This window comes from Poecilia reticulata, chromosome 19 (assembly GCF_904066995.2).
Source record: "Poecilia reticulata chromosome 19, P_reticulata-male-v2, whole genome shotgun sequence".
Lineage (NCBI taxonomy): Eukaryota > Metazoa > Chordata > Actinopteri > Cyprinodontiformes > Poeciliidae > Poecilia > Poecilia reticulata.
The window spans coordinates 4,564,750-4,590,954 of record NC_088848.1 but is presented as its reverse complement, the minus strand read 5'-3'; the positions used below and the strand labels follow the sequence as shown (position 1 = coordinate 4,590,954).

At 38.7% G+C, this 26,205-nt stretch overlaps 1 protein-coding gene across 1 annotated transcript in view; it reads right to left on the bottom strand.

Annotated features, from left to right (window-relative positions):
- The window catches only part of nrg3b (neuregulin 3b), a 240,809-nt gene that overhangs the window by 119,319 nt on the left and 95,285 nt on the right, over nt 1–26,205 (bottom strand). Inside the window, exon 2 of the mRNA XM_081600918.1 lies at nt 2,812–2,947. Within this exon, the coding sequence (XP_081457044.1) occupies nt 2,812–2,947 (136 nt within the window). The remainder of the gene's footprint in view (nt 1–2,811; nt 2,948–26,205) is intronic.

The following is a 26,205-nucleotide window of genomic DNA, read 5'->3' as shown; positions in this document are numbered from 1 at the left end:
CAAATATAAGTATGACCTCAGATTTGATCAGATTGACAACTGTAATGAGGTTGGCAACTCTGACTCTCTGGGCCGTAAAAACCTGTAACCTTACCCTTATCCATGGAATCTCCATGCTTTATGAATATCTATCTGATTCTATTCTTCGCCTTAGTGGTAAATTCAAAATTTAAATCAATCTATTTGCACAATCAAGAGTAAAATTAGTTCCAGTTATTTTAATGAGCAGAAGCATGAGCAAACATGTTGTTATGCTGCGCTGCATAATTTTCTTCATGTTGGGAAACTGCAGTAAATCGTTTCGGACAGCGTCAGCCTGCTGTACGTTGCAGCGTCCAACTCATGCTCCATGTAGTGCAGTGAATTTGAACAATTTCACAGCAGACTCTTAACATTCCCAAGGTTTTTGTAGATTTATGGTGCTATTTATGAAACAGGGAACCATTTTAGTAGGTAATTATTGTACTGTGTCTGGTAGTTATCAACACAGCTGTGGTCAAGAGCCTTGCTTGAATATTTGCAATTATTAGCCCCCGTGATGAATTTCGCTACCAAGAATTCATATTTTGCTAACCTTAATAGGCTGTGAATAGCTAGAGGAATGAGACTCTATCAGCAACTTATACATGGGAAATAAAGTATGCTAAAATGAGTTGCACTCAATATTATTTTCAAATTCATTCGCAGTCCCCACTTATAAGGTTTCCTTCATTTGTGGCCATGACTTCTAGACTCTGATCTGCTTCACCTCAATTTCACAGCCAGCATTACTGTTAAAACGCCTTATCAGCTGTCTAAAAGCACTTTTATGTCTTCTTATAGCTTTCTCCTCCTTTGTGGACATCAATTATTTTCATTTTCAGAATGTTACAAAGATGCTTTGACAAGACCAAGATTGCTAAGAGAGTTGCTTTGACGAGCCCGAGATTGCTAAGAGAGCGTTTGAAGAATCTGAAATTTGCATCACCTCGTCTCTAACCTTGTGTCACAGGTACTGAAAGCTAATTAAGATCTGCAACATCAAGGGGCCACTCTGTTTTTGGGTTGCCAAATATATGGATATCAGCACACCCTTTATCAAAATGATTTGATCTAACTTATATTATTTTATCTGTGGCTACTCATTTCACCTTCGCTCCTGTAAAATCCAGTTCATCTTGTATTCAAAGAAAGATAAAGAAATGCATTTTCTTCTATCAAAGATTGGAAAAACATAATTAGACATCACTAAAGATCACTAAAGGCACCAGTCGGCTCCAGAAATTAAAATTTTAGTAGGTATGTAATTGTTTATTTGATGGATTGTTGCATGTTAGCAAGTCTAATCCATATAGTTTTATGAAAAAAAGCCCCACAACGGAGTCATCTGTTCTTTTTCGTCATTTCAAACATGCATCTCTGGGCAAAAAGAAAAGAACTTAGAAAGAATACAATGTCTGATCAAAGAGAGGTCTTGCAGAAGCTCCTCTTTTAAACCTTTCATTAAAATGCATCACAGATTAAAGGGGTCATATCCGACAACATTTATTCCAAGGTTAAGATATGAGACGAGAGACATTTCATGAAATTGCTATCATTATTGAAGCTTTTGTCAGATCAAAGCAAGAACATGGGGTAAATCATATTTGGACCCAGTGTGCCTTTTGCATAGAAATCCTTTAATACTTTGGGTTGTACAAATCAAATAATTTGACTCATGATGGTTGTAAAAATAGTAGTTTAGATTAGTTTCCTCAACAATTTCCAGTTTAATTTGTTTTGTTTGTATAAGAGGAAACAATCAAGTCTTAATTAAAATGTCCAAAGTAGAAATGTTCCAAGAAATTGCTCACTGGTCAGACCCAGTCAGTTTTCCACATCGTTGAGACTGACTGGCAATCAGATGGTTGAAGGCTCAAATATCTGACATTTTTTGAGTCAGTCAACACACCGTATGAACTGCTTCCAGATCATAATGACAAGAAGAATTAAAATCTTCAAGAAAGAAAATCCACATTTTCTACATGTCTGTGGTTTATTCATGCTGAGAGAGAGCAAAATTTGAAGCATATAACAGTAAGGCTCAAAAAATACCCTGCTCTTCTTCATCCCTTTGAACTGTTGCACTCTGTCTGTTGAGGGAAATGATTGATTTGGAAATGTGACAATAAGGTCAGGATCTATATTCTTTTGAAGAATACCCTCAAAGACAGTGTCACGTAAAGCTAGCTGGAGTAAATGTGCATAATTTAAATTAGCCACACATTTATACGTAGCACGTTTTTCTGATTAGGAATGGGCAATATGAAGTTGGTTTTTTTTCATAATACTGAAAAAAATTACAGTTAAAAAGTAGTAAAATGTCAATGCAACAACCACTCTAATATACTTGCATACTCTATTATCAAACGTTAATCTTTTCAGCACTCAAGATGCTGTACAGCAGTACACAATCATGGCATTCAACTTTATTTTCTAATATATTAGCAACAAATAGCACCATAATAAGAAACAGTATTCCGCTCTTTGAACAAATAACAGCTAGTTTAGTATCTGTCCTGCCCATATTGTCCCTTTTAGGGGTCAAACATTATCAATCACAGTTTTTATTGCAATAATTGTTTTTCTCTGAGATACGGATAACCAATGCAAAAATTAACCATTCCTACTTCAGCCAGATTAAATTCTTTTAGAAGAAATCCAAGTCGTTTTAAATCGCCAAAACGTTTAAATCGTTGCACCTTCGTAACCGGGGTTATGAAATGGAGGAAAAAATACTAATAGAATGAAAAACGTCCCTAACCCTCGCACATCAGCACAATTCTCACTTACCTGCAGTGTCTGTGAACCCCAGCCACAGTTTCAATGATGGAGCATTCTCCATCATTCAGGCAGAAGGCCCGGTCCTTATCCTCCACACATGACTTAAAGACCTCTGAGCGAACACTTGGAGGTGTTGGGGCAAGAGCTGAAGGGACAGAGAATGAGAAGAAGGATTAGAGTTGGAAAGAAACAATGTTTCTTCCCCGACTTTCTTTTCCTTCTAAACTCCTAGCTAGCAGAGAAGCATGTTTTCATTTTTTACATTTATTTGACAAATTGCTCTATAGCATTTCTTCTATTGTACTAAAATGGCCACTCTCTTCAGACTGGAGGAGGCATTCATTCCTTTCTGATTTATGGAACTGTGTGGGCTAAACATAGAAAGCTTGGGGATCTTTTTATTTGCTAGGAAACGATTAATATGAGTATTCTCAGCTTGACTGTTTCTGTGTGCCTGATTAGATAGACAGGAAAATGGTGGCAATTTAAAACGCTCTAAATTGTTTTACACAGTTTTTCACAAATAGTGTTTTATTCTTGGTTTGCTCCGTTTTTAAATGATGCAAAACGAAGTCCGGTCGGTGCTTCGACCTGCATGCGACCGAGCAAAGAGGCAGACCAGGGACAGTCCGGCTGATTTGTCGGTCATTTTCTGCTTCCAGGCTGACCCTAAACTGCTCCCTCATAAAGAGCACGGCTGCCATGAGCAAGCACTGCAATGCAGGGTTCTCCACCCAGTGAAATATGCACAGCTGTCAGCCAAGTTATCAGAGCAACATAAATATTCTGTGTGAGACTGCACACTAATGAGTGTGAATAAAAAAACCCACAAAGGGACACGCATGCATACCCCTCCACACACACACACACACACGCACACACACACACACACACACACACACACACATGCACAGATGCACAGAAATGATCACTCTCAAGCACTTTTTGCACCACGTAACCAAGCATCAAAAATGGGATTGACTGGTATTATGCCCAATGCCACGCCACTACAATTGGATTACACACAAATTCCCTGTTCATCCATTTACTTTGTGCACCCGGTCACACCTTTCTAAACACACTTTTATTCACAAGTCATATTCCGGTAATTGTCTTTCATTTTGTGTGAATCTGCCACATATTTCATGCCTGATCGGCTTTGTATTGCTCTCTCGCTGGAAAATGACCTTTTTTTCTTTCTTTTTCCTTTTTTTTGTATTTCAGCTGAGACTTTTGTGACCAACTGTATGAGGAGACAGGGAGGGAAAACTGTAAAATCTGTTTGTTTTGTCTTGGAGTCCAGCTCAATCTATGTTTTGTTTATGGCTATTGATCTATAAATCTAGGGCTTCTTGATGTAAGACCTCAGAGATGATGAGAGATCAGAGGGAACACAGAAAGAGATATATGCTGCTCTCGGGGCCAGCAGAAACGCCGCACTGACAGAGTTAAAACTGTAAAGGATAAAATCATGCCTCCTGATACATTTATGTACAAAATTCCAGGGTTTTTCATGGGAGAAAATGTATTAATGAATTATATTTATAAGTAGATGCATGAGATTATAACCAGGTGGCCACTTTCCATCTCCAATCCCAAGTTGGAGCAAAAGCACATAATAATAAATACAGAAATAAAAATGACGAAAAAACACCAAAGAATAAGAATAAAACAGCCTTAAAATCTATACATCTCTACATCTTTGCATATAATCAATGTTGGCATTTTGGGCTTTCCAAGAGCCAGTTCTTAAGATGTTTTTTAAATGAGATGAGAAGTGAAAGGTCCCTTATGTTACTCTGAATTGCATTAAGTGTGAGAAGAACAATAGTGAAAAGCAGAAGTTTTCTTATGTGGAACTGAACAGACGTCCCTTCACCTGCCATCTTTCACTCACTGGTATTTTTATTAATGAACCATAGAGACGGAGCATCTTGATGTTTTACAATGTTGTCCCAACTTAGTCGTTCCTGTTATTGGGCTATAAGGCAATGATGACATGATTTAACCTTTAATTTGTGTTTATGAACTATTTCAACTGGTTTTACAACTGTTTTGCTGGCCAATGAAAAAAAACTTATCAGTATGTAATATGAAGAGTAGTCATGGCATCAAAGTGTAACTTGGCACCTAGAGTTAAATTATTACTTTTTAAAATTGTGAATCAAAGAAATCTTTGAAGTGTTGCACCCTTTCTAGTTTTTTATCTTGGATAAAACAACAGAATCATCTCCAGCATTTGGAAGTGATTCAGTAATCAGTTTTGGATAAATTAATATTTAAATGAGATCTCTGGATCCAATCAAGTATTTTAAGATACCACATAAAAAGCGTATGGTGCTATTGATTTATGGCTAACATTTCTAGAGTTTCTATAAAACAAGGAGGAAATGATAAGAACAAAGGGAAAGAGAAAGAAGGTCCTACAAAGCTGAAGTGAACATTAATGTGACTTTACAGAAGGCAAATGAAAGCAGCTCAGAGAGGTATCATGTTTATGTGCCACATGTGTTTTTATTTAGAGGTCTTCAGTGTGTGGGGATAAGAAAAAAAAACAAAAAACGTTGCTTTCACTCACCAGATTGTACACTGTAATATTAATTCCACATATTCCCAGAGTGGGACGTTCAAAAGGTTAGCTATTCCAAGATGCTTCTTTATTAATAGAAAATAGAGCACAATGGTCCCAGTGGTGAGCACGTCCCTCGCAATAATTGTCATGGCCTTCAAAACTCCCTCGTATCCATCATTTAAAAAGCAGCAGTGACTGGTGGCGCATGAGGGAAACAGCACAACAGAGATTCAGAGACAACCCTCTAAATGTTCAGTCAGAGCTGAAAGTTTAAAGCTTAATGTCTTCTGACGAAACTGGATTTGCACTTTATGGATGACCTTTGGTCTACTGACAGGGTAGCCAAGGTCACGAAGAGGATCATCTGGTCTAAATCCGCTCGAAAACGTTACGAACATGCCGCCGTCTCCAAATTGAACAGCAAAGCTGGAGCAAAGAGCCTACCCTGATCACTGATCACTGATCTCCGATGACGCAAGCACAGTCTGTATGGAAAGTGCCACACGTACGGCAGCCATTCATGTGTCGCATGTTGTTGCCGGAGCAGGAAGGGGAGGCTTAGAACAAGGTCACGGAGGCACTGATAACACGATACTCTAGGAATCCATGATGATATACGATAGGTCTGTCTTATTTTTTTGCTGCGAGTGAAGGAAGCCCAACCGCAGCAGCAGTTTTTACATCCTCCCTTCATACAAATATACAGATGTCAGTTGTTACCTAGGAACAAACAGGCAACATTAATGCTCACATTATAAGAAATATAACAAGTAAAAACCTGGAAAAGCAGAGGTGTAATAAATCTGATGCGTTTTTTAAAATTCTTTTATTGAATGAAAGGAGCTCATTTCTTATGTTTGATCTAATGTACATGTGTTTCCATGTGTGCTTCCATTTTATACAGGTAGATTTTACCTGTATACTGCCAAAATAATTAGATGTGAAAAGATGTTCAATATGATTTAAATGTAAATGGTTAGCACTGTTTCTTCCCAACTAAGAGCTTCATGCTTTCAAATTTCAGCAAGGCTTTGTTTTTTTGTGTGTGTATGAAGCTAGTTTGCTCTCCCCATTTGTGAGTGGGTTTTCCCAGGATACCGTGGTTACTCCGGTTTCCTCCCACAGTCCCAAAAAACATCCATGTTAGGTTAATTGAAGGTTCTAAATTGTGTGTGTGTGCGTGCGTGTGTGTGTGTGTGAGTGTGAGTGGATGCGCGTCTCGTGTGTCTAAATGTCGGCCTTGTGATGGATTGTTGACCTCTCTAGGGTTTAGCCTGTCTGTAGGCTGCCGGAGACAGCTACCACCGCCCCAAATCTTGCAAAAATGAATAGAATATTTTGGATATAAAACCTTGTAGGGATGGAAAATATGATTTTATAATTTAGTTAGTTGCAAGATACTGTTCTTTCAGACAATAAGATTTTATGTGGCGTTTCTACCGGATTATTACAATTCCAACTTTCCAAAGTGCTTTCTACTTCCCTTGTTTTTCCTGCAGTGTGCTGTGACACTAAAAATAATTTGCACATTGGGACCCCCATATATGCTGTTAATGATTCAACCACCTCAGGAAAAAAAATCTATCTTCCAGCCGTCTTCCTGTAACACCTTACAAAACTTCATCTTTTCTTTTTGATGTAGTTTACAAAACCGCTGCAAAAGTTTTATTCACTTCCAACATCCAGTAAAAGTGAATCAACACCGAACATGCACCCTGCTAATTCCTGCAAAACAGAGGAAAACTCTTCCAGCTGAAATCCTCCAATAAAAACAGTCTACTGTTGCTTGTCAAGGTCTGCAAACAGACAGCGGGGACTGAATAACTTTTAAAAAATCTGCAAAAACACCTGCCAACACCTTCAAGGATTACCTCCCCTCTTTTAGCACTGCTGGCTGCGTCCACTCCAGTCATCTTTAGATACGTTTGTCCTTGAGCAATACCCGCTGTCAATGTATTATGGGTTTCCATTTCATCACTGTGACAGCAAAGAAATGATGCAAAAAAATAAAAAATGAAATAAAATCTGCTGTATAACAGGTGCTGCTCCGTCACATCTGAACAAGCACCTGTCAAACAGGACCAATGTCAGAATGATTCTTTAAACTTCCACCATTAGGAAAAAGGGAAATTACTGTACATATTGTGCAGCAATTACATAATTAAAAAAAAAAAAACTCTTCCATTTTCCACGTTTGGAGCTGTAATTTCCTGATGATCCCAGAAAGAAAACCTTCTCTATCTGGTTTCCAATGGAAAACCAGTACTGATACCAAGCTCTTGAAAACAGGCTCTTCTTCTTTGGTACCGTTAGGATGGGTCTTCAAGCTGACTTATTACAACAAACTTGCACCTTGCTTTTAAATTATTTATTCCTCACTTTTACTAGCCATTATTTCCACAATAAAGCCCTCACAATACCAGCCTCAAGCAAACTGCATGAGCCAGAATGTGTGGAAAAGGTGGTGAAAATGTGCAAATAAATGGCAGCTGCAGTGGGAAAGTGATTCATCCCCAACTCTTTGAAATCATTTTCACGTCTTTCACTTTCCCCGAAGCACAAAGGCAATCCAGATTGCCGATTCCCCCTGTACTTTTGGAGAAATCTACGAGCAGGGGATCGCAGATTCAAAGGATACTTGTAGGGTACTTATCAGGGCATTATTTGTTTTAAATTACTACTTACAGTATCTTCTACAATTTTGCCATGTTTTCTTTAATACCAAATCTCTTAATTAAACGTTAATTCATCAAGCAACAGAGTAAGAGTCCTGCATTCCTTTGAGGTGCACCTGTACAGCCAATCAAACTGCTCTAAAAAAGATTTTTCCGTTTCTGCAGTCACATGCAGCGCTGCACTTTGCAGCATGTGTCAAAAGTATGCCCGTATCTTTTCTCATGAAAAATTCAAGTTGGAAGGTCTGGATTGTTAAGCATCACATCTTTTTGGCCCTTCAGCCCTTTTGAGCTGCTCTGGTATATATATATATATATATATATATATAAAAAAAAACCTTGGGTTTGATTTTTGGCAACTCTTTTATGTCAGATAAGCAGGTGTCAAGAAAAGCTTTTGCAAGCGCAGAATCATTTCCAAGGTGAAGCCTCACACCTCAAAGATCTGGAAGAAGCTATTCACTTTTATCACCTCTCTATTAGAAAACCGAACTGCTCTCTATGTCAGACCACCTTGGATTGCATCATTTACAAACTGCTAAAGGAAACAGCGGGTTGACTAAAGCTTTTTGTCCTGTGCGTGGTCCCAGTGGGATCAAACTGACTGTGTGTGATTTTACAAATCTTTCGAGGTGTGTGTGGTTTCGAGAACTGACCGTCTAATGGGACATCCCATCCCATAACGTACCCTACTTTTTTTGTTTTTGTTTTCCAAGTTTCCACTCATATTTTGAGCTCTTTCGTAATGAGCTCCAAGTCTTTGGTTGGAACGCCTCCATCCAATCACCCTGATATTTAGGGCGACCTTGTTTCCAAGGTGGTTGAATCGTTAACAGCATGTGTCCCAATGTGTTCATTATTTTTAGCTTCACAACACACAAACAAGGAGAACGGAAAGAAGATTTTAGGAGTCAATTACATAACCGCTTTCTCCTATTGATGTGTTCTTGATCATCCAACAGATAACAGAATATAACTAAAGTTTTCATACTGCAGTTAAAGCACCACTGGTGATAAATTGACAACCTTTAAAGGTGATCTAGTTAAATGTCTGTATCAGAGATTTACAACGTAAATAAAAACCTAACTAACATTTATGTAGCACTTCTGACACTAATGACTGGAAGTCACAATTGACTTAAATCAAATATCCCCAATATTGTTGCCGTTTTGTTGTTGTTGTTGATGTTTTCAGGTGGGACTGAAGGGAGTTTGTCTTTATGAAGGAAGAAAATCAAATTACAAATATCCAGCCCTGCTGTACTAATATTTGAAAGTGTCAACGGAGAACCATTGGGATCGACTATTTACAGCTTAAAGTGTGCACACAGCATGTACAACCACACAGCTGGACATTGTGGTGATGAGTTTGCAACAAGATATTCTAATAGTTTGAAATGTCTGATACCAGCCATTTGCCAGTACAATGGTTGGTTATCAAGGAGACAAAGCACAGGCTGGTGCAGCAATTTTCTTCACCAAATAGACCAATGTATTTTTCAAGGCAATTTCCTCTACTGACTGGGTTCTAAGAAAAGTCACAAATGCTGCTATGCATGGTATTTATTCTCCAACATCTCAATATTGTTTAGAAAAGAGAAGCACCATATATGAAATGCTAATGAATTACAACTTTTTTTTTTATTAACTACCTTGGAAAAGCATAAACACAAAATCCTTGATGAGAGACTGCCAATTTCTTGACTGACTTTTGAAGATTTGTTTGCTTCCTTTAAACTACTAATTTCTCAAGTGGCACCTGCTCAGAAAACCAAGACAGGTGAACAAAAGAAGACCCGTAATGACAGGCAGGCTGGAAAGAAAGACGTAGACCGATCCCAAAATAAAAGCAGCAAACATCGGAGTGTTTTTTTTTTTTAGAGGTGGAGGGAGGTGGGTGTTCTGAAAGGATTCAAAACCAATCCAGAGTTAGCCACATCTCTGCTTTACAAGGAAGGGTCTGTAGTGCAGCAGAGAGCAAGGAGGAGGGACTTGTTCCATGTGATTGTTCAAATGTTCAGGCCAAGTCTACGGTTTCTCAAAACTCCTTGCTGCAGCTTTAATGTGCTTCATCAGTAAATTTCATAAAGCACTCGAGCCAGCTTTTTGTCTTCCGTATTAATACATTTTAACTTGACATTTATGGGCTGTAATGGTTTTAGATACAATAAGGGGTGAGTGCTCCTGTTGTAATTATTTTCTCCTGCAGTGAAACACATAATCATATTTATACCATCCACATTCAAATGAACTCTCTTAATTTACAGTAATACGAATTTATAAGATCCGTTTCATGACAGAGCTTATGTAATCCGACCTCCTGGGTTCCCACATTCAGCAGAATCTATACACAAACGCTCATTTACATACAATTAAGTGAAAATGAAAACGTGTCAGCACAACTGCACATTGTAGCCAGAGTATTCTTGCCATAGACAACATAGGAGACAATCCCATTTACAACTGTAGCAGTTTTCCTTCTATGGCTTCCTTCTAATGTGCTCATTAGTGTTCTTGTGCTGAGCCTCATCCCTCCAGAGACGCTGGTTGGGAGAGAACCGGCTGTGTTTACTGCAGCTCACATCAAAGAGCGCCTCAATACGTACAGGGAAAATCCTGAGAGAGCCTGCTGATTGGTTACCCATCATGCACTGCTGCTTTTTGGACAGAACCATTTTCTGAGAAATACAAAATGCAGTGAGTATGGAGAATAAACAGGCTCCGGCTATACTGTCTTTCACAAGGATTTGAAAATGACTGGGATTTGTTGTTTCGGTCTCTTTTTCTGTTGTTGTTGTTGTTTGTCCTTTCGTCTCTGAAGCAGAACTTCACCCTCTGTAGTAGGATCAAGAAATTGTAATCATGTTCTGGGACCAGTGTTTTAAATTCCAACAAAAACAAATGTCTACATCCATTTCTCATTACCTTTTACATGGAACGAGTACAAACCAGAACAATGCGCTGCATTATTCATCGCGCCAAATCCTGCAGCTTCAGAGAAGCAGACAGGACTCCTATCTTCAAGACTTCTATAATGTATGGTAATTCTATGGTATAAACACAGCTGCCACTAACTGCACTTAAAGTCATAAAAAATAAATCTGATTTTTTAACTCCTAACATGAGACACAGTTCTCAGAGAATCGTTTACACAGTTAAAGAAGCAGGGTTTCAGCTCAGCATAATACTTTCCGTTTATCAGGTTCTGGCATGACATGAGGAAAAAAAGGTCATGATTTTAATTAAACGCACCGTTTCCTGGCATTACCTGTGAATGCATAGTGTTCTAGAAAATGTTAATAATACAATCCCAAAGGCTTCTCTTGTACGTGTTTTTGTTGTTGGCTTTATAAAAGAAATGCACATTTATTACTTTCTCAGTTTGAAGGTGCTTCTGTTTTCGTTTTCAATGAAAATGAGGATAACCTCTGATGATGTATGGAAGATCATAAAAGGAAAACCTGCATGACTGAGTGGGCACTGCGCTTGGAGATGGAGGCTGAGCACAAGAGCCATTAGCTGAGCATAGCTTAGAGATATGACCTATGAAGCAACCACACCGCTGCTTCTTCCTGTAACTGCCCAGCCTCTTGGATACCAGGATGGATTGTTTACAGCTGATGGGGCAGACAAAGAATGTACACTCAAGGAAAAGTGTTACAGTCAAGTGTTTGAGCTTTGGTTTTCATTTGTGTTTGTTTATATTATTTCCTTGCTCATTTTAGTTTTACAGGTCACTATTCTGTTTTTGCTTAAACTTGCTCAATAAATGAAAATAAAGAATAAACCTTTAGGGGCTTCAAGGAAAGGATCAGACAAAAAGAAATGTGAAAGAAGACAGGGGGGGTAAATACTGGAAATATTGAGTACTGGATGTAAAATAGGAAAATCTGAGAAAAGAGCAAGAGTTAAATATAAGAATTGGCTAAACTTCTTACATTTAACTCCTTTTTTATTGAACAAATAAAAAAACTGTTCATAACAGATTGCACTTAACACAACCTGGTCACACTATGCAAAATCTAAGAAATAACCAAAATAAACCAGAGCAGAAAACGAACCACTGAAGTGACTGAAAATCCTCCAACTCATGAACCACAAGTTATTCTAGAAATAAATCTAAAATGTCACTTTGCTTTTGGTATTAAGTACGGCATCAGTGTATTCTGTTTAGTTCCAGTCATAAACAAAATGATCCAATGTGTTCAATTCAAACTTCCAAGATTAAACTCAATATTTGTGTTTGTGTAAGGAAAAAAATATAACTTCATGGTTTTATTGACAGCACAGCTGATTATGAAAACTAAGATGAAAAGTCAGCGACGGTGAATGAATTATGTTGATATTCAAAATCATGCAGTTCAATATCTGTTACCTTAGGTTGTGAACACGGCTGTGCATCACGAGCCCCATCTTATGTGTCTCGCATGATCGTCAAGACAGACAGACAGTCCCGGGAGACCCTCTGTCCCTGACATGACACAAACAAATAGTGTCTGACCAGGTTAAAGGTGGCAGACGCTGCTGGTGAGCAGGGTTGAGGAACACATGGCCTTGGCCGCCATGACAGCTTGATGACAGGCATTTAGAGGGACATTCGTCACAGGTTGTCCTTCACCGTTGGCCAACTTGTGGCGGCCCTGTGGTCTCTAATATGGGTCTTGTTCGAAAAGTCTGCATTTATTCCCCCTATGTTGGTCATTAAAAAGTATAGGAATCATTGTTAATGAAGAAAATTCATATCTTTTCTTCACTGTATTCAAAAGCCGAGTTTTTTCTTTTAATTCTTGGCCATTAAACTACTTCAGTGAAGCAATTATTTAACGCCGTCAATTTTAGATAACTTGAACAGTATTTCATAGTTTTCACATTATTACACCCAAAGCAGAGAGGTTAATAAGGTAGACCCCTGTAGACATCACACATACAATGAACCTGAAGGGAGCCAGTCAACTCCCTAATGAACAGTGTTAATTATCTACATTATCTCCTGACCCCGGTTCAGGTGACTCTTGATTAAAGTATGAATGATGACTGTACATATAACAAGTCAGCCCCTGCAGTCCTAAGCCCCTCCCTACTGCCACAAAGCAAACAGTGCAAGCAGATTGTGAAATTTCACTCCACAATCCGTGAAACAGCACAGAGGAGACGTTGCACCGAGAGTCCAAATTGCCTGTTCTGAGCTGGACCAGAAGGCTCAGCCTGTTTGTTGTACGATGTGGACGACAGCTCTGTTGGAGCAGCGTCTCCACTGTCAGGTACGGCCCGAATGTACAACAGCATAGGGTGTGTAAACATCAGGGGAGCTAAGGATGTTTCTGAGCAAGTCACATACTAGAAGACGGATGGTTTATCCCCAAAAATGTCTTGTGGCAATTTGGGTTTGAGCCGAACTATGTGCATTATTAAACAAGTTCTCAGATTTCCTCACACAGCCAAAAAGAGAATGACTTTTAGCATTTTTTTATGTTCAATATAATCCTTTAATTTCACCACATTATTGTCTAACTTACAGCTACATTTACTTTCTCACCTGACTGAATCATCTGAGGAGAGAGTTAAAAATGAGGGTGATGTCCACCTGAAAGACTTAAACACCCTGAATATTCACCGTTTAGAGAGGTAAGATATCGTTTATGAATGTAAAAACTATAAACATAAAAGAGTAAGACACTTTTTGTTATCATTCTAAATGATTTATATTAGGTTCTCAACAAACATCTTTCATACAGTTTTGGTGTTCTGCTCTTCCGCAATGGGAGACTCCAAAAAATGATTAGGCAATTAATAATTTGGGCTGACAGTTGTGGTAAAACCAGCAGGTGGTTGTTTCACAGACATCCCACTCATAGCTTGGCTTATTGTTGTTTTAGACTAGTATTAGTGACCTTATTTTGAATGAATGATGGTATTTCAATAGTTATTTGTGTTGGGGAGACTCACAAAGTTGTAGCAAAGGATCATATTTGCGTCTTTAGCATGGAAGACTGTATGTCTGCCATACGATCGGAGAAAACTAGATTTACTCCAGTACTTTTGCTGGCATCCCATTAAAAGGCCTTCAAACATTAGATGATCGATAAGTTTTTAAGTTTGAAGGTGTACATTTTAAAACCTGATATATCTTGAAACCAGTATTATTTAATAAATACTTTACATAAAACCGATAAACAGATGGTCAGACTGGCTGAATTCCTGGTTATATTTAGCGCTTTTAAACATTTTTGAGGATTACTCTTCCCTCACACTGTAGTCAACTATAGAAACGTGAATCATAGCAGTGACTCAGACTCTGTTTTTAGTCTGCAGAGTCTCCTGTAGCAGTTTATGAATGTAATCTGCCAAATGTTATTGACTTCCCTTGTAAGGCCAGGATTAGTAATGATGTTCAGAATAATGTTCAAAGACAGACCAATATTATTAGACACAATTTCTACTGAGCTAATTTGTCTTCGCAGCCCACACGCTGTAATATGGAACTAGACAGATCATTTATCCTGATTCATTGATTGTAATTTGAGGTGTAATTAACATAATGTACCACCAGGAGGGAGGGAATGATGTTACTACCTATAGTCTCATGAAATGAAACAAACATGTCATTTAGTTTCTTGTTTCTAGAGCCCAAACTGCAGCGTTTCTGTTGTGCACTGTATTACATGTTTCTATGTTTCAAAGTGGATTTGTATGTTTATTTAGTGGGTTTATTTCAGGAAAGCGAGAGCTACTGCCATACATCACATTAGTTAAGCTACTAAGGTATAATGTAGCTGTCAGAACAGCTATGAACATACAGTCGTTCTCTCTGGGGGAAACACATAAAAGCTATCAAGAATGGGATGAGTGTCTCCCTAAATCCAACTGTAAAGTGATGCACTTTATTCTCTTTATCTCTACTTACAGAGCAAATAAGAGAATAAGCAGCAGAAAGATAAATCCGGATAAAGCAAATGTATATTTAATCAAGATGGGCGCTTTAGGACTTTTGCAAAAGCAAATATATTAAATTTAAATTTTGATTCAGAGACATGACAAGAAGGAGATGACAGTAGAATTAAAACAACTTTGGGTTTTGCACCTGTGGTGCTGCTTCAGGATGTTGTGAATTATTTAATCAGTATTTAAAAGAGAGTCATCATGAGTTTGGGGTGTGAAACAAATGAAAAGCATAATGCTCACAGAAACATGCTAGAACACATAAAAGCATTGTGGATAGGGGGTATGACTTATCTTATGAATTATACAATAAAGCGAAGACATGGTGTTTATACAGAAATATGCTTCCACCTGTTTTAGCAGTGACTAGATACCCCAAAAACCTCTGGACAGAAATCCCAGAATGGTATGACTTCAGAAGGAACAGTACTCAAATGTTGATGTTAGAGCTATTTTGATTATCACAAACTTTATTATTTTTAAAAGAAATTTTGCATTCATGTCACCTGCAGAACAACACAGCTCTTCTAAACATAGAAGAGCTGTGTTGTGTAGTTAGCAGTTAAAGGGAGTAAAAAGGATGAAGGCTTATATGAGCAAATGCATCTCTTGACATTTAACATTTCCACATGCCAACAAATTTTGCAGGTATAGTAAGTACTGTAGTGAGAAATTTGCAGTAGTTTTTTTTTTCTTAACTTTGTTCCAAGTAAACACTGGCTTTCTAACACAAAAAGCAACTTAACCAAATAAATGACAACAGCTTAATGCATCTGGACATCTAAAGGACATTTGTGTGGGATTTATTTTTATTTTTTTCAAACTGTGACGAAGGAGGCATCATAAGTTGGGACGTAGTCCTATAGTAAAAAGTCTGCGCCGACATGCAAGCACTGAAGCGAAGAGGTGCACATGCAGTAAAGAAGGCTGCATGGTACTGAAGATGCTCCCAAATGGGCCGAGACAATCTCCTAGAAATTTGTTAACCCGCCTTCTGTTTAAAGACGCTGTCATGAAAAACGGAGCGATACCAAAAATAGATAAATAAAACCGATGGATGAGCACAAATCAAAAAACTTAAGTTTATCTCCAAGCACTAATAAGACAAGAATAGGTCACCATCTGCTGCTATTTGGCCAAGAGTCTGATATCCACCATGCCAGAATAAGTTGAAGAAATTATGTATTGACAATCTGCATACATTAAGTGCATTCGGTAGTACTCTTTCAAATTTCTGGTATGTTTTAAGTCATACTATATTGTTTAAAAAAAGAAACGTTAAAGCCACAAAACATCTGCCAACAGCTGTTGCCATTGCCACAGCTTTTGGCAATGACTGTACAAATTAGGTGCTCATCAAAATATTTATTTTCACGAGAATCACATTTTTAATACGCCACACAATTTGCAGCGCAACTTATCAACAGTGCCAAAATGTAATGAATCAAACATGGCACGTTTGGCTTGGCCATTAATGTGCAGCTAACTGTTACCAGACCACTGACAGCACACTCTGTCCCGTCTTGGCGGTGCCCGACTCCATCTGCCTTTTTAAAAAAAGGCTATATTTAAAAAGATGGCATAAAAAATTCATCCTGAGGGTTCCTGAGGAATGTGCTGCGCCAGCATAAACTGGCAGAATGACGGAGAGCTGCAGTCAGAAAGGGAACCTAATTGTGTCTTCATTTGCTTACTGTAACATCTTTCCTGACATGATGACTGAAGCTGGGGAGTTTTTGTGAGCGAGTTGCAAAGTCATGTTGAGATATTTTTCAAAGATGAAAACAAAAAACTATTAATGACAATTCCCTTTGATCTCTAAAATATTTAATAGAACTCAGTTGAATGTAAAATTATCTAATAGCACTGGCATTAGAAAGAAGAAGAAAATAAGTTTCAAGCATACTTTCTCTTCTAGAGTAATTTTAAAAGATGCAAGCAATTTATCTCCCCATGAGGTTGACTGCAGAAGAGCAGCTGGCGAAAAAAAAATCTGATTAAGCTACCCAAACCGAACTGAAAATAATCATATTTTTTAAAACCACAGCAGTCATTTATTCCCCCCCCGTTCTCCCTGCCACTCAACCACCCAACAGGAAATCCAAAGTGCATGTTGCCTTGCCGTCTCTGCAGGAAAAATAGAGTCGGAGGGGACGGGGGAGGAGTTGGAAAGATTCACCTACGCGGACCGGAGAGTGGCTTCCTGTCAGCGTAGCTGATTAAAATTCCTGGGGCTGCGAATGCAGGGCGTGATGTACGACGAGCAGGTGGCGTGGGTTTAATATGCATGAGCAGACAGCTACTGCATCTGCAGATTGGCAGTCACTGTGCTTGCCTGTCCACTCTCCTGGCAGCTCACCGGGCATATGGAACTACTGAGGGCATACATGAGCACAGTAGAGGGGATGGTCTTTGCACCTAGTGACTGAAGTTTTCTTTTTCTTGACTTCTGAGATCAGTGGAATGACTACTGGTACCTTTTGTGGGCTTTGGTTTGTTCAAAGTAGCCGACATGAAGGAAGAGGAGGGCATTTCCCCCCATATATTTTATTGATTTTTTTCTTTTTATAAGTTGCAGGAAACATCAAAAGATCAAGGATTAGAAGAGAGAGCAAAACTTGAGTGAGATGTGATTGGGGATTTAGGGTTACTTGAAGGAAAGAAGTGGTTTGTCTTTACCCTCTTTATAAGATGCTTCAGTTAAACCCAGTTTGATCTCAAGTTTTAAAGTGGAGCATCTAGCGCTAAATGATACTTGGTAAATACGCCGTTTCAACTTAACGGGGGGATTTCCAGTGATGAAACTGCTTGCAGTTAACCTCAATTAATGTTTTTTTCCCCCCATCATCACAATGTTCCAACCACTTTCTGAGAGTTTTACCATCTCAGTCACTAAAAGCTGCATCAGGTATGGGCATCATGAGCTGGGAAACTCCATCCAACTGCACAAATAAATTATTGCTGTGCCCAGCACGAACGCGTAGTACTTTAAAAACATCAGCTCATCACACACTGCATCCAAGTCGACCTTTGGAAATGCAATTTACCACATTGATATTGAAGTGACAACTGTAATTCAATATGTTATGCAGCTCTAATGGAAACATAACAATGTCCTCATTATTAAGAAGATAAATTCAGAAACATTGACAGTGCAAGCTAGATATATAGTTTCGTGCCATCTCTACAATGTGACACATTTCTGCTGCTCTGACAGAATATCTAGTCTTAGCCATGAAAGGTTTACTGTTTTTGGTAATTAGTTTTCCGCCTCACTGTTTTCTGACACACGCTTGCAGGCTAACAGAGCACTCGACAATCCGCATCTGTTCTTTAATCTATTTTCAATACATCAATAGCCAATGGAGTACTTTTGTAGACCGTGTGAGAGAAACCGACATCAGACAACCCCATCTCCTCATATTTGATTGCTTTTCGTTGTACCAGAAGAGACTTACGCTCTCAGGCCACTTTAATAGGTACACCCATCTCAATCCTTTTGAACAAACAGCAAATTTGCAGTGTTGGATTAAAAAAAAATATTATTATTTATCATTCAGTTTTTATATATTTTTTTTTATGTTTTAATGTAATTGTTTTCTAATGTTCATGGCATCCGAGAAACATTGCAGTTAAGCTGCTATATAACTAAAAATGCTTTTAGGCATTGAGCTGTATGAAAGCTTGCTGATGTTCAAACTGAGCAACAGAAAGGTGGAAAAAAGGCAATCCGAGTGACTTTCAACGTATCATGATTGTTGCTGCCAGACAGGCTGGTGTTAGTTTTTCAGAAACTGATGATTTGCTGGGATTTTCACACAGAACCATCTCCCGGTTTGACAGAGACTGGTCGAAAAAATGAGAAATAACCAGTGAGCGACAATTGTGTGAACACAAATGTCTCGTTGATGTGAAAAGTCAAAAGAAAATGGGCAGTCTGGTTCAAGTCAATAGAAAGGCAACAGTAGCTCAAATAACCACTTGTTACAGTCAATGTATGTGGAATACCGTCTCTAAATGCAGAGCATAAAACTGAACCCTGAAGCAGAAAGGTTACAGCAGCAGACAGCCACACCGTGTCACTCCTGTCACCTAACAACAAGAAGCTGGGGCCAACATTCACACACTGTACTTTCATATTTAATTTAAAAAAATAAAAATCAGAACATTTGAGATATCCTATCTGGTATTAGCAAAATGCACTTTATAAAATGGCAGACGCGATTCCAATATCATGTTACGTGTAAAAAAGAAAAAAACGCGAGGTAAAGAACTGGTATATTTTACGGTGATAATCCAGAGTTTATGAATATTGTCGTACAGCTCAGCCATCAAACTGTGGGAATGTCTGCTCTCAGTGCTGGAAAACTCTCACGAACTTTATCTGCACCCTATTTGAGTGATGTGTATTGTCAAAGCCTGACATGATTCACAGTGGTTACTGCACAATGTAAGGCAGCAACACAGTCAAATAAATCCATGTGTGTTTGTATCCACTCTGATAAGAGGGCTCATTTTGAAATGCCAATAGAATCAAACACTAATGATTTTTACAAGTTCACACATTTCTCTAATAATTTTTGTCTAAACTCACAAAACAGAACACTATTTGGAAAAAAAAATAACAGAAACATTGTATTGCTTTCAGGCTTGACAGTTTGAGGTAAAAAGTGCTGTTTGAAAATCACTTGTATTTTTGCACAAAGGAAAATAGTAACAGCCACTGAAAGTTTTCACAACCTGTATTTTCCACCTATCCGTCGTCGCGCAATGCCAATTGGTCCAGATCAGAAAGTGTTAGCGGAGCAGCAAACTGTTTCTTCAAAATGATTAAGTATGAGATTCTAAGAAAGGCATAGATGGAATGTTATTTATGGAAAGCCAAATATCTACACACAACTTTAAAGCCCAATGCAGGTTGACAAGAATGTGGTGAGAGGATAAACATATCTGACGGAAGACAACGCTGGTCTTGATCATAACTTATGTTCATCAGGTTGACACATGGCTTAGCAGCAGCCCCATGCTGTTAATCTTTAAAGAAGTAGTCCAAGGTCTGACTCTTAACCTTTACTGTGTCTCCCTTTCTCTCTGCTCGTTTCCTCTCTTTCCAGTCGTGTAGCAATATCTTGAAAAAGATATATAGAATAAAAATAACGTTATGTTTCTCTTAAGCGTTTATGCTACAATCACAATGTTTTTGGCTAGAAGTCTGTGCAATATCTGAGAAACATGCAATTATTGCTGAATATTGTGAGGATGAAATCGATTATAATCCACCCACGCATTCCCCGCTTTCGTTTCTTTTTCCATCAGTGAAATAACCCAACAGTTTTCGGTGAAACTCGAGAAACGATTACATCTGGTGTGGACAGAAAACACAGTTAGAGACCTTCAAACCCGCCAACTATATTACTTTAGAAAATAAATTTATTGCTCTAGAAATCTGATATCGAACCAAATATCGCATCTAAGTAGAGCCCTGCATTACTTGGATTATTATTAAGGGACTGTTATTTTAATCCCGCTCCTGCTGAACTTTTGACCTTAACCGTCTGCTACCGTCCGTCTCAGTCACTCTCGCCTGCTCTCGCAATACTTGCTGCCAATTCTGCCCATCCCCACAGACACTTTAACGGATGCACTATATGACTCAAGAAACGTACATCAGCTGAATGTTTCAATGCAGCGAACAAGAGCAGAATGGAAGTATATATCAAATATACATTTAGTCACACACACTTATATATATATATATATATGCAAAAGGCACTGATGGTAGAGCAGCCAGAGGTTTTACTCAATATATTTTTACTTGAATAGAAGTAAAAACTAGTTTTATTCTGATCTCTTATTTTAAGAAAAAGATTAGCATATTATAAGAATTAATGAAAAACACTAACGTTTTTCTAATATTTGTTTAAGAAATTTAAATATCCAATAAGGTTGAATTAAAATTACCATTTAAAAACAGCAACTTTTGAGTAGGTACTAAAATGTTTTTTTAATGGTCTGATGTAATATTCTAATCTTAAATGTGTATCTGTAAGAGTTGTATGCGGAAAATCCTCATAAACTGAAATATAAGCTTGAAAACATCTGTCTGTCTGTAATTAACCCATAGAGTATAATGTGTTTCACTTAGTGAAATGAGTTACTAAATTAGATGAACTGTTCAATAATTGAATTGTCCTGCACATACAGACAGACATGAACTCAAAGAATGGCCGACGAATCATCTCACCTTGATCTAAGCCATGGTGGGGAAGTAACTTGTTAAACGTGAATCTCTCCAGGCCAATAACTGATTAACAACACCTGCGATGAATAAATTAAGAGACAAATCTGTAAGCACAGCAAAAATAATTGGATTACATTAATGATAAATGGCTTTTATAAACCCACCAGGGGACAAGCTCTAATCCCATTGATGAATACCTCTTTCCGTTTTTATAAACGAAGCAAAAGCTCCGATTAAGTTCAGATTTTTTTTTTTCCCACCCTCAGACAGAGATGGGTGCAAGGTCTTTGTAAATTTGTCACCGTTGGCCAACAAAAATGAACTCAGGTAGAGACGTATTAAAAGCATTCTCTCCAAGGCCTGCTGCTCCTCATGGACCAGTGGGAACAGGATTACAAGCCACTCAGACTGCTCACTCACAGCAGTGAGACAGCTCTCATTCAATCACAGCCATGCATGCAAAAGCATGAAAAGGTTCTTCCTTGGCCTCCCTCTAGAGACAACTTGCTATAAGCACTGCTTGGCAAGAGTCAGGGAACATTGACAAAAATAACCCTAAACTGATAGAACAAGGATGTTAGAAGGATTTTGTAAATGTATCATGTGGGAGGGAAGCAGCTGTGAGTTTGTTTTTTGTTTTTTGGATTTTTTTCCAGGAGTATTGGGGCAAAGCTGCCAGTTCAATTAGCACACATGTACTTACCAGTTCTATCTAAAAGCAATGCTGCCAACCTGGTGTGGTAACTCCAATTGAATTGCCAGTCTGGCAAGAGAGATAGGCACTAGAACTCCAACGATGCTGGATCGACAAAGTCCTGTTCAGCTTCACTAGACGTCAAAGACTGTCTGTCTTCTAATTCGAGCCAAATCACGGCCTGTTAAAAGCCTCACCACCTGATATTCACACCTGGATTATGAGCGAGGCAAAAAAAATTAAAAATGTCTCATAATCCAGACAAAAGCATGGCTGATACGTACATATATCTATATTTATATATAGATATATGATGTATGTACGTATCAGCCATATATATTAGGGCTGCATATCGATTTTGCGATATATATCGATATTTTCTTTCCTAGAAAAAAAATCGCTATTCATCCACAAGTATCGTAACATCCAACTGTCACCTTGCTCACTCACTGCTTGCTTCACCGGGGGAGTGATTTGGTCATCAGGCTTAGAGTGATTCCTTCAGATGTTAAGTGTCAAGGTTAAAAAGGTATCAAACTATTCAGAGCAGGTACTTGGTGCACTTTATTTACTTTACAAATGCATGTAAACTACAGTTTGTACTGTTTCAATTAAAAGAAACATGTTTTCTCACCACTTCTTTGATTCATTTTGTCCAGTTGTAGACTTTAAGTCCATGTCCAACCAGAGCCAGGTATTGTGTAGTTGGTGCTTTTAATCAGTTTTCAGTTAAATTAATTCAATCCAACTCTATAACCGTCACAAAATGTCACTAAAATCACTCTGTCCCTCTAAAATCTTTCATAAAATTGCAAAAGTTTATTGAATTGTATTGTTTGCTGAATATCGCAATATATAACGTATCGTGAGCAGAATATTGTGTATCGTATCGTAGGATTATTGTATCACTACTGCCCTAATATATATGTATGTAGGGGACATGTGAAATATGCGATCCTATTTCATGATTAAATGTTCGAACAACTGAGGCAACTAGTCCCGTTTTTGTCATTTATTAGAGGTTTAAAAATGACAGCAGCTGCAGAGCTTCACAGCAATGGGGATTTAAGCTGATAAGCAGTAAAACAACTTTAAACCATTTATATTCTGCTTTTCCTCGCTTTCTGTGTCGGCACGCAGACCCGTTGCCATGACAACCGACACAACATCTTCGTTAGCCCGCAGAGGAGAGAGTAATATATTGACCAGAATGTCCTGCAGCGTCTCTAACTTCCTGCTTTTGGAAAGGTCTCTGGTCGGGTTGCATTCAGACAGGTTTTCTACCGTTTTAGAGTCCACTTCAACCGGACCGAGACCGAGGTTTTTAGGCGTCTCGGAGTTTGGTTTTAAAGTCCGTTTTGGAATTCAAATTTGTATTCTGACCTCCCCAAAAAATGTGACTTTCTAGACAAACGGATTAGAGTCTGATTCAGGACTCTAATCCCTGGTTGGTCTGAATGAACCCTAAGACCCACACTGATAACTAAGTTGTCTGCTAATCGGTAGCCTTATGGAGTTTTGTTCATTTGATTTTAAAAATAAAAGTAAGCCATTAAACGTAGGATTTATGGACATTATTCACTTGTTACTCAGGAGCTACTGAAATCCTTGTAAGCCATTATATATCTAAACTTTTTTACTCCATCCTCCTTCAAAGACCTTCAAAACATTAACCCTGGTCAACAGAAATGTTGCGCATGAAGGATGATTGCGATTCTAGAAAACAGTTCACTCCTGATGCATGGCGCTTCCTAACAAAGATATTAATCAGGGCTTTTTGTACACATGCATTTGAGGACAAACACAAACAGCCATTCTGTCCTCCACACATCAATCTGAGCTCTACCTACAGTGCAACACTCTCTAAAAGCTAAAGGCAAACACCTTCCAACAGCTAAACGTTTGTTCTCAAATTAAAACAAAAAGAAAAGACATTCTCTAAAGCAAATAAAAAGGGAGACAAATGATTCAAGGATGTTATTTGTTATTCATTTGTATTTTGTCATTTATTTATCCCGGGCGGGTGTCCTCGGCTGGCGCCTAGCAGCTGACTTAGAACTGGTGCGGACCAGGGGAATCCGACTGTTTAATTAAAACAAAGCATCGCGAAGGCCCGTGCTGGGTGATGACGCGATGTGATTTCTGCCCAGTGCTCTGAATGTCAAAGTGAAGAAATTCAATGAAGCGCGGGTAAACGGCGGGAGTAACTATGACTCTCTTAACCGGAGGTGGATTCACGGAGCAAGTCCGGAAGGCACGTATCTCAGATCACGACTTGATAACCTGATGACCCACCCTGAATTCACATGCATGGGAGCGACAACTAGAATGGCTGGGAACTGACGATTACATGCACTCAGGGCAGACTACCCTTAAGTGCACGGGTCTTAAATGACACTTCCAGGAATTGACGGCTTATGCACCGAAGTAATCCTTCCTTGGATGCATTTACTTAAATCTCCTATTGTGTTCATATTATATATCTGGATGGGAATGAGCAGCAAATCTGCAGTGCAACATAAAGGAATTGACGGGTAACACGCAACAAAGGGGGTCTCCCTGCGAATGCGTGTATTAAAGGAATTGATGAACAGATGCATCAAAAGGTACAAACCCTTAAAATGCATGATTTTGTATTATACCTACAGGAATTGACGGCCAGATGCACCATAAGGTACAAACCCTTAACGTGCATAAATTCATAAGATACCTCCAGGAATTGACGGTTAAATGCACTTAAGGGAGCCCACCCTTAGAGTGCATGGGTCTTAATTGTAACCTCCAGGAATTGACGGTTCATGCACTGAAGGGAACCCCCTCTTCTACTGCATTAATTATCTCTTTCGAAATTCATAACATATTGAATACAGGAATTGACGGAATGATCCCTTAGGATCAACAAACAATTATTACCAAGAAGGTTAGCAACACGTCCTAGATGGATGAGAGTGAAGACGTCCATAGTGTTGCAACCCCCCGCTGAGTTTTGGCAACCTGCCCTGGCCCATGAGTATGACTGGGGAGTTAGCAATACCCAAGGGCAATCTTCCCTTGGGTGAGATGGTGGTGAATTAGTTCCCAAATAGGCGCTGATCTCGGGTGACGAAGGGGAGATGGAACGGTACTCCCCGTCGACGAGCGACATTAAACTCCGCGAAAGAGTCACCCAGCGCGCCGTGTTCTACGGTTTGGACAAATACTGGGACCTAGTGGGGCAAGGTGCGCGGGTGCCCCACTGGGCGTCACCGGCAGGGTACTGACTCGGGTGTGACTAGCACGTCCCGAGAGGTTCCCAGACCAACATCAGGAACCACTCACATGCAGGTCGTGTGGGAGGTGACATCGCCCAAGACCCTTGAGGATCATGTGGATCCCCCTGTGGGAAGCTTGGTAACGGCGGTGAGGAACAATGACTCCGCATTCTGAGCAGGTCGGTGAAAGACGAGTGAAATCCCTGGAAGCTGAAGCTCAAGATAAAGTTCTTTGAACCGCAAACAAACAGAGCTCGAGTGGAATGTAGCCGGGAATGAATCAACACCGGGAAATGCAGCAGCAATTGTCACCTTAAACTGTGACCGTGTACACAAGAAAAGTGTTTTAAGTTTTTAATATTTTTTTTTTATGTTACTAAAACCACGTCACATTTAGTCGAGTTCATGCTGTAGCAAATATTGATAACTTACAAGATTTTCACTCAAGTAAATTTGATCAAAATATTGGGATTAAATTAAATCGAGGAAACCAGATGAAGTTCTGCCTCATTGCAAGGAATGATTTCCTCAAATTAGAAAGACATTTTCTTTTTCATCTCGTCTTTGTTCGCTTTCTGACTAATAATTAAAACAACACTGAATTAGAGCAAATGTAAATGATTACAAAGACAATGACAAAAGCTGAATATTGCATCACATAATTGAAAAGTATAGATACGGCATGGAGAATTAACTGTGAAAAATACCTGCAATAGAAGATAAAGATAAACCACCTGCAAAACAGCTGGCGGTTTATCTTTCCTTTTAGCCTCCAGAAAAAAAATAAAATAAAAAATGCAGTTATTACCGCCGAACAAAAATAAAAAATAGAGCTTCAGTGAACAAAAACTAATGCTGATTTTAAAAGAAAAAGCATCAGGGCTTTTTTGACTTCGGTAGACTATATAACTGTGGCACCCAAACCAGTCTAAAGTCTTTATTCATGATACACAGGTGGATGTTTTAACAAAGTCTGGAGTCTCTGTGAGAACTTCTGCTGGTCGTTTTTACTCCAGTTAAAGAAGAATTTA